The following is a 10,000-nucleotide window of genomic DNA, read 5'->3' on the forward strand; positions in this document are numbered from 1 at the left end:
CAAACCCCTCTGAATGAGTTCATCTTAAACAGTGAATTCTGCAGAAAGTTTGAGAAATTTGGTGGAATTTCCCTTTAATACATTTGGATGGTAAACAGTCATACTGTGCAGCCCGAGGGCCCAAACACACTGATCTGAGACGGAGGAGACGGGACAGACGAAATACAGAGCTATAGAAAGTACTGTGTGCATACACACACACACACACACACACACACACACACACACACACACACACACATATATATCATGCAGCTACACTCAACATACTGATCAAAAGCAGCATCTACACACGAGTCTTTGCATTTAGGCCCCGCCCACATACAGTTTCTCTTTTGTACACTCAGCTTGTTGCTTTAAGAACTACAGAACGTCACTGATTGATTTTCCACCCAAATACAGTAGAAGCATTAAAAACAACCTAACATACAGCACACTGATTCAGTCAGGGACAGGGGGGTGGGGGTGGGGGGTGCGGGGGGTGCAGAGGGGTGCGGCGACTGCGAGACAGAAAGGATGGATGGACGGACGGACGGACGCATGCCTTAGTTGTGCTGGTAAATATGGCTTTTCTACTTTGGTTTTCTTCACCGGCCGAAGCTGAACCGAGGTTTCGCTCTATGGCTTGGAGTGCGCGAGCAGAGGGCGTGGGGAAAACCTCGGCCTGGGGTTCGAGCACGCGCGGTTAGACAGACGAGTGAAGGAGCAAAGAAACAAGAAATGTGGACGAGACCACAGCTTTGAAAAAGGGCCTGGGATCACTCAGATGACCTTCTGAACCCCAAATTCTGACCCAAGCAGTAAAGCCAGACCACTTAAAGGACCAGTCCAGAGTTTTACAACCTAATCTCAATCTGTCGGGTCTGTGGCGTACGGTGTATTACCACTGACAAGGGTTTCAACGAAGCCCCCGTAGCTAAAAACGAGCACAAATAGTGCTGATCATAGAAGTCAATGGGCAGTCGCTGCAGCATAGCGCTCAAGTCAGAACCAGACCTTTTTATTGTCCATTATGGTCATAATTAAAATAATAATTGTTGTTTATTATTTATTCAGTTCTAAAACGGCCACCTGCTGCTTAAACAGTGCTGCAATTTTAAGAAAACCAACCAATAAAGTGGCTGGAAGGTAGACTTAACGTTTTTACATTACCGCTTATTAAACCCTGTTCATTTTTATTTTGCTCGGACAGTAAGAGACACGGCAGGTAAGAGATTAGGCTGGGTCAACGGTTGGAAGTGTTCCGTCCAGCCCAATATGAGAACTGTCCAATAGGATTGACCTTCAGCTTAATTCCTGTTTAAGCAAGATTCCCAGTCTGAGATACTCTAAACACCCATCCTAGGTGATCCCAGGTTCCTTGGTAAGTCCAGGTCATTTAAGCCAACACTGAGCGCCGCCTCCTCCTCCTAGTGGACAGGCCTCACTTCGGGCTTAAGTTATGTTATCTGGCTTCCTGCAAAACTCAGCTTTGTGAAACCAGCCCAAGGTACAGACCTGTCTGAGGCACATGTTGAGGAGGTCACAGCCTGTGGTCAGTAGAGCCACGGCCTGAGAGTCTCGCCTGCAAACCGTCCACCAGAACCACCACCACGCTCTGGGATTCTCAAAAGACCTCGTTTTTAGGACGCAGCTGAGTCCGAGAACATGGTGCTTCACCATAGACAGACATTGCATTTTAGCTGAAGACTAGACCCACCCTGAAACCACTTTCACCTTCCTCCCCTCACAGAATCGCTCTCGCCCTGCATCCAAGCGCTCGCTCCACTCTTCCTAAACAATGGCTCTTTATTCAGGTGACCGTTGGTTCCTTCAGGCTGAGCTTCGGCTGAAATCTGAGAACGAGCAACACCACCAACACCTGATCCCACAATGCTGCTTCAAAAGCAGGGTGTCTCTTCACAGTATTCTGAATATCCCAGGAGTTCAAACCCTACAGTTAAGAGGTGGGCGATATAACGATATTTGACTGAAATTGTGATAAACAGTAAGGTTTTTAATGAGTGTATCATGGAGATCAACAGTGCTTAAAGTGCTTAAACACTGACCACCAACAGTTCAACTGAATGCATGTGGACATTTTTTTTTTTTCTCTGATTTTCCTCATTTTCTGCCCAGTTTGGACCACCAATTAGCCAACCCATATGCCCCCCCCCTCCCCTCAACTACATGGGATGCCCCAGTCACCAGTGAGGGCGAATGCATACCCGGCTCCAACGCACCAGCCTGCAGATGCCAGTGACGGCCGGCAGTGCAGCGAGGCAGGGGACAGGGATTCAAAAAAGCAATACTCTGATCATGGCGACGGTGCCTTAGTCCACTTGACGTCCCAGGATCCCAATTTATTTATTTTATATATATATATTTTTTTTAATTTCCAATTTTTTATTTGTGTTTATTTATTTATTGATTGATTGATTTTTTTTAAATCAGTCAAAATATCGCAAACTATATCGCCAACCTCTTCCATCAGTGACAAATGCGTATTCCCGACCTTACACATGACCACTTTACAGCGCACACGTCGCCCATCTACTTTACAACCATCGCATATTCGTCTCTGGAGGACAGTCACATTCAGAAATCTGCTATACAGTGGAAATTATATATAAAAAAAAAAAGAAAAAAAAAAAAGTCAGTCACAATAATAATAATAATCACAGACATTACTGTATCACATATTGCTTATCATTTTTTAACCAGACCCAGAATAAACAGAAGATTTAAAAACAGCAATAAAAATATATAGCTTTAAAAAAAAAAAAAAAAAAAAGATAATCGGGGGCTCATGTCTTTGGTTCAATGATCCTCTGCTCTGGCTTCACTAACAGCAGCAGCACAGATCTGTATAGCGGTCTTTTTCCTCCGCTGTCGGACGTGAAGACACTTGCACCCCACAACTTATTAAACAGCTGGAGAACATTCGTATAAATAGATGCACTCACATGCGCTCGCACACAATTTACAAAATACAAGCAGCACGTGAGAACGTTCTCTACAACCAAGCTAAAGAGAGAGGAGTACAGAACGGAGGAAAAGTTACACACCTGCACAGAAGATCAGATTTTTTTTTTTTTTTTTTTTTTTTTTTTAATAATATCCAACACACTAACACACCTCTACTCTCACGCTCTCTTAGTATCATCTACAGTCTGCTAAAAACGAGGAGTTACAAAAATAAAACTTCTCTTTATACACCTGACCTAGCAACGCCATTAAAAGCTCCTCCAGATGGATTTGTGCGCGTACAGCCTAATTCTTGGCTCAACTGTTGGTGCACTGCAAATGTACACGGGACATTCAAGCCTCTCTTTTGGGGCGGGGGGTTGAGAAGGGGTGGTGGTCACTACAATAAAATTTTAAACAAATTAAAATGAAGTCAAACCCTGGACAGTATGTGGTACAGGTCCTCAAAACATGCTTCATTTGCTTGAACTGGATGGATCACCCCACCTGATCGCCACGGTACTTCATAAAAGACCAAAAAGCCCACCGCCTCACTTAGGCAGGCAGGCCCCAGCAGCTGCCCACTGGCTTCTGTTAGGATTAGAAAAATTAACCGTATGCCGCAGACGCAGCAGACAGAGCTCAGGTTTACGTGTTCCATTGACATCGGAGTCCGAGCTTCCTCAGATCACCAGAGATTTGAAGGAAACTCTCACCCTCGTACGGTCATCAACAACATTGCCCAACCCCAAATGCTCCGCTTCTCACAAAGGCCAGTTTGCCTGCTGTGAGGTCAGTGCAGTATCAGCTTACGGCCTGTGTCGCACACGCGCACACACACACACACACACACACACACACACACACACACACACACACACACACACACACTATCCTGCACTTGAGAGCAGCCCTCCATTGGAGACACTGGCCGGTCTTTGCTTAACCTTTTTAAAAGACCCCATATGCAAGCCCACACCTCAGATCTTCACTCTTATCAATTATATTGCGGTCATATTTGACATCAGTTTCATAGGCCCTACAATAGAACCCTGTGGGATGCCACATGATAGGCTAAACAAAAGGGTTGCTAAACAACTTGAGTGTTTTGTTAGAATTAAAAACTGAATAATAAACTTAGGGTTCAAGTGATTAACCCTCGGATGTTAAGCAGTGTAATTTCACTTCAGAGTAATTTCAGGGTACCGTCCTGTAGCTATGTCAGTGATTACATAGTTACTTAAGTCCTATGACCGTTTTAGCGTCAAGAAAAGACAAATATGTCAGAAAAAAATAATTATAATAATAAAACAATAATAATAACCCCCGCCCGTACCCAACAGAGCTATGGCCAGTAGTGTGAATTTCTTAAAAATGAGGGTGTCAGAAAGGGTTATTTGGGACAATGCCGTGAACCCCTGTTGAAGAGTGTAGGGCTGCACTGTACTTTACTGGGTCCTGGAGCATCCTAGCCAATCACAGTCCCAGATCACAGAGTTTCTGGGGGAGAGTCGAGATATTCGTGTACATTATTTTGGGCAAAACTGAATGTCGGTTAAGCTTGAACTAAGTGATGCTGGGTCGACGAGGGGCTTTATGTATTTCAGAGTGCAGCAGCAGACGACCTGAACTAGTGTGGTGGTACCGGTCCGTATTGCAGGGGCACAATTTAGAGACACTGTTCTACACTAACTGGACCAAACACACACGCGCGCGCACACACACACGCACACCCTTTACTCACTTCACTTCTTCCAGCTACAAAAAAAAAAAATCCCCAATTTCCCATAAAAATAGCAACCTCATTTAGAAGCACCTTTAGATAACGCATGGCCCTCTCGCTGCTGCGAAAGCAGCAACTCTCCCAAGCCTACAACTTAATCACATACAACAAAGACGTAGGACGAGTGGATGACTCATGCTCCCATAATCCTCTCGGGCAACGAAGGAGGTCATAAAACAGACCACAAATAGCCTCCAATAGAACGCTTCAACTGCCCACGCCGACTAGTCTATGCGGTCCTCTTCCTCCGACTGGTTAGAGAGCTACTCAGAGTCAGGGAAACAAAAAGGAAGGGAGGAGACGGTGCCATGCGACAGGATGCAGAGCGACAGGAGCGCATGATGGAGGCGGGTGGGGGGGATCGTGGGTGTATGGGTGGTTGGGGCGGAAGACACAAGGACGAAGATGATGATGATGATCTCCAGTGAGCGCGCTCAGTCCGTGTATTCTGCCACTATGGACAGCAGCACCGTGATGTCATCAGGTTTCCCCCCTGCAGAGCAAAGGAGGAGGAAAAACTCAGTTTGCTGATATTTGACAACCTGCGCTGTGCAGGTTACATGTCCAAATGTATGTGGACAACCATTTTAATAAATGCATTTAGCTACTTTAAAGTTGCACTCATTGCTGGCACATGACAGACAGTGTTTCTAGTCCCTGTAGATAAAGAAATACAGCCAATAGAATAGGACTCTCTGGAGCGGATCAATAAACATGAGCCTATTGGCACCATGCTGCCTAATAATACCAGGCGTGGGCTAGTAGAGGGGTTTAAAGCCCCCCAGCATGGAGTTGTGGAGCAGTGGAAGAACTGTGTTCTCTGGAATTATGGTGGTGGGGCTCCATCCAGTACTTTTAGGATGAGTTGGGGATGATGAGGTGGGGTGGTGATCATCATCATCCTCCTCCTCCAACATCCTGACCTCACTAACGCCCAAGTCACTGAATACAATTAAATCTTCATAGCAATGATGCTCCAAAGTCTAGCAGAAAGCCTTCCTTCATTTACAGTAGAGACAGTCACTCCAACAAAAGCAGGATCAACAGAAGAAGCATTGAAAGAGCAGGTGTCCCAATACTTTTGTCCACATAATGTGTATTAGTATCTAAGATAAAAAAGTATGTGCGTTTACATTGTAAATATCTATGCTGAAAGTAAGAGTAAGGTATAACTCCCAGTCAGTTGTGTTAGACAGCAGGAGGCTCCTCCCACTTTTATTATGAGAGTAAAGGCAAGCCGGACCAGCTCGTTTGATCGTACCTCTCACGTTCAGGCCATTGTCACAGGCGAACTGGGCGAAAGGAGACATGTAGTTTGGGTCGTAGGCCAGCTCGTGCGCCTGCTCCGCAATACTGCGGGCCGTCTGCTGGATGCTATCGTAGTTGGTGTTCTGTGGTGAAGAAAAAGAACAAAAACGTTAAGAAATGACCGTTATGGTCCTTAAGGACCTAATTGCCCGAAATTAGGGTCAGCTTTCCTTGTTAACTACTATATCTGTAAATATTGTAGGTCACACACACAAAATTAACAAACAGACAACGGTTCTGGACTCATCGTTCCTCTTAAAATTAAAAGCAACACGTTCTGAAGCATGTGTGGAGTTATGGGTGATGGTCCTGCCTTGAGTTTCTTGAGCTCCTGCAGGATCATGTAGTCTGGCATGTTGTCGAAGAGACCATCGGTGGCCGTGAGAATGATGTCACCAAGCTGGACGTCAAACGAGGACCTGTCGGCCACCTCAGGACTGAGAAAAAGAGAGAGAAACCAGTCAGAAATGTACAGGTTTATCCCACTTACCCCAAATGTAGTCGATCAGTAAAGGCATGTTGGAGTCTGAAGTTGGCTTCTTTAGTTTGGAGTGGACTGGAGCTACAAGGCTAACGCAGCGTCCATAATTTAAGTAATTAAAAATGCTAATACCCCCTAATTAGCATGGTGCTAACTGCAGGCCTGAATTACCACACACACACACACACACACTCCTCAAACCATGTGGTTATGTAGTTTGACACCGTTTGACTCCCTGTTATCTATAAATGTTGACTAAAGTACCCGGAAGCCTGAATTCTGTATGTAATTTTATATTTTTATATATATATATATATATATATAGATATAGTATTTCACAGTGTCAAAATAACTGCTGGTACCAGTCCAGTCTTTGTGTTTTATAACAGTCAGATATGCTACGTAAAGGCCGTAGAAAACATGGATGTTCTGGTTCTATACAAATGAAGCCATGACTGTCCGCCATGTTGTCAAATCTGCAACCAGTGTCTGTGCATATAGTAGCCCCGCCCCCTTCTCTCAGGCTGAGCCTTGGGGTCTCAGACCGTCTTCATTGAGCTTCCAGTGCAGAAGCAGAGCGGATTTGCCCCTGGACTCCCAGTCTGTCCGGTAAGTGGACAACAGCTCCAACAGCAAAAGTGCAGCTCATGTAAGTTCCTCTACAGCTCAGCTCCTCCATGTACTGAACAGAAAGGGGGCGCCATGCAGGTCCTACTGCAGACGACTGGTCCCTTCCAGCCAAGGCTGTCTGTCAATCACTTCATTTCTAAGTGTAGCCCCGCCTTCTTACGATAGAGCAGAGTATGGGTTAAAAACTACGTTTTTAATAAATAATAATAATAATAATAATAATAATAAAAATAGATCAATATCAGCACAGGGAGACTAACTGCCGGAGTTTGGAGACACTCAAGATGGAAAGACTATTTAGAGGAGGGAAATCAGATGGGAAATGGGCGGAGCTACACTTCCAACCAGCCACCAAAAGCGCTAGACCTGTGGCTGCCCCAGTTTTTAGAGGCGTTGCAATGTCCATGATTTAGACTTTTCAGACTGCAGATGCCTGAACTGCTTGGTTATCGTTTGACAGCACTGCTCGCGGCTGCAGGTTGTGGATGATATTTGATCAGGGCACTGCCAACACAGCAGAACAGCGGTAAAAACAAAGGATCAGGCTTTAAACCAGGCACTTCCACATCCATTTAATTAAGCTTAAATAAGCCCTGATCCTGAGCCACTGGGACATCCCAGTTAGTGACGATACTTTTTGCACAGATTCAAACACGACAACATCATAAATAATTATAAATATATTAAAATCAGCTGTCTCTTTACTCCAAACGAACATCCCGGACAAGCGTGGCCCAGTTATCTATGCAAAGAACAACGCTACATTTCAGAGGAAAAGCAATGACCTAATCCTCTCTAAGTAGCACTACTTAATCTGGCCTGTAATTCCAGCTGGCATGTGCGAGAGCAGGGCAGGAGGGCAGGAGTTCACAACGGCACAGTGAGGGAGAGGGTGCATTGCTTGTGTGTCTGTGGAGAGGCTGAAGCAGGGGACGGTAACTGGACACCTGGGGTGAGAGACACATCTTCCAGACCCAGTGTGATCTCTGGCCTCAGCTCACGGTGTTGGTTTGGTTTCCTGGAATCAGGCCCTAATGCCGAGTTTCCGTCTGATCCAATGCTGTGGGCGCCGGCCAGCAAGAGCTCAAAGATCTAAACCAGCACAGGGGGGGTGCTTTACGAGACAAAGGAAGGCCGCAGGACGGATCAGGAACGATTTCTTAAAAAGACGTTAGCCTTATGACTGCGGCCTAGAGTTCAAAGCTGGACACATCAGGGTCACCCAGGCTGTGTACAGTTTATACAGCATTTATTTTTATATAAAAATAAATAAAAATAAAAATAAATAAAAATCACTGCATACATCACATGTAAACAAACCACAACGACATGCCTGTTCCTTCTGGGTGGGTAGGGCCCTCCCTCTCCCCCCATTACATAGCAACACTAGTCAGCACAGGCACAACCTAAAGCAACAGTAAGCATCGGCTGTACCATCATGCTGATGCTCCACTGACCATCATTCCCACTCCAGGCCAGAACGCCCCTGCTACTGCACTATGGTTAGAGCTTTGGTGGTGGAGCTGCAGGAGGAGAACCTCTCTCCAGAACTGCTGCTGTGTAACGCTGCAGAACCCATAGAGTCATATTAGTGTCAAATCCTGTAGTGTTACTCTACCACCTCAGCCCACATGCTGCTCTACCTTCATATAAAGCTTCTGCAGCTCTCAGCTTGTCCAAAAATGCATGTGTACAGCTAGCTGTCCATGAGGGGGCGCTCAAAGCAGTGGTGTAAATGTGAATTAGACTCCTCAACTGGAGGGGGAGCCCAAGAGCAGAAAATATTAGAGATCTTAGATACCGGCTCCTTATTCTACCTAATTCTCGTTGAGGCACACCATGCACCAAAAGTATTATCGTAATATTTAATTAAATAGTAATAATAATAATAATAATAATAATAATAATAATGTACATACAATGAATGCATGAGGACTAACCACTATTATTGGTGGTTGCAAATTTTAATAACCCCACCGACCCTCACAACCAATGCTTGTCTACTCTGACTGGATGGAGACGGTGTCAAAAATAAAAAGGTGCTTCTGCGGAAACTTCTTACGGAAACTCATTCTAAGAATTCAGAAGTCCGTCATGGTAAGACATCAGATGTAATGGTCTCCACGGACACTGTGGGAGAAGGTCTTCACAACATTAAACATTAAAAAGGTCCTGCCTAATTTTAGCAACTCACGAGGAGCCCAGAATAGTCGCGCTCTCCAAGACTCCACACTGGCTGGGAGACAGGGAAAATAAATGATTTCGTAAGCAGTGCCATGATTGGCTGAGCTGATCGACTCTTCTGGGCTCTGTATTCTGATTGGATGGTTTGGCTTTGGCTACAAGGCTTTGGCAGGTCAGCAGGAGCGAGGAGACCGAATCACATGGCCCCTGCTTTGCCTTTCGTAGATGCACGGATTAGACTGTGAGCCAACTCCAAGGCGAGAGAGTGGTCAAGGGGGAGACACGCGGCTGACCAATCGCAAGAGCCGTCCAACCCCAAACACTGTCACCAGGAATAGCCCACTCACTCCCTTCACCTCTGTCCAAGGACGTCCGACAGCTGGACCAAACTGGACACAACACGTCGCCTGATTGCACTTCACTAATCAGCGAAGGAGCCGCTGATGGCCTGCATGAGCCCTAAAAAGAGGCGGAACTGAGGCTGGACTAGATCAGCAACACTGATTGACCACTGACCCCAGATTTAGCTGATCAGCCAAAAAGCACTACATGTCCAAATGTTTGTGGACACTCCTTCTAATGAATGCATTTGGCTATTTTAAGCTGCAACCATTGCTGAGACAGATGCCCCAACGCCCACACAGTTTGTCTAGTCCCTGTAGATAATG

The 10,000-nt window shown here is 45.6% G+C and overlaps 1 protein-coding gene across 1 annotated transcript in view; it reads right to left on the reverse strand.

The window, feature by feature from the left end:
* Positions 1-10,000, reverse strand: part of pptc7b (protein phosphatase targeting COQ7 b) — a 25,264-nt gene that overhangs the window by 1,458 nt on the left and 13,806 nt on the right. The window contains exons 4-6 of the mRNA XM_072659637.1: positions 6,351-6,474; positions 5,991-6,120; positions 1-5,222 (exon numbers count right to left, since the gene is read on the reverse strand). The exon at positions 1-5,222 is cut by the window's left edge and continues 1,458 nt beyond it. Coding sequence (XP_072515738.1) covers positions 5,164-5,222; positions 5,991-6,120; positions 6,351-6,474 — 313 coding nt within the window. The 3' untranslated portion in view covers positions 1-5,163. The remainder of the gene's footprint in view (positions 5,223-5,990; positions 6,121-6,350; positions 6,475-10,000) is intronic.

The sequence above is a fragment of the Salminus brasiliensis genome, chromosome 16 (assembly GCF_030463535.1).
Source record: "Salminus brasiliensis chromosome 16, fSalBra1.hap2, whole genome shotgun sequence".
In the NCBI taxonomy this organism is placed as follows: domain Eukaryota; kingdom Metazoa; phylum Chordata; class Actinopteri; order Characiformes; family Bryconidae; genus Salminus; species Salminus brasiliensis.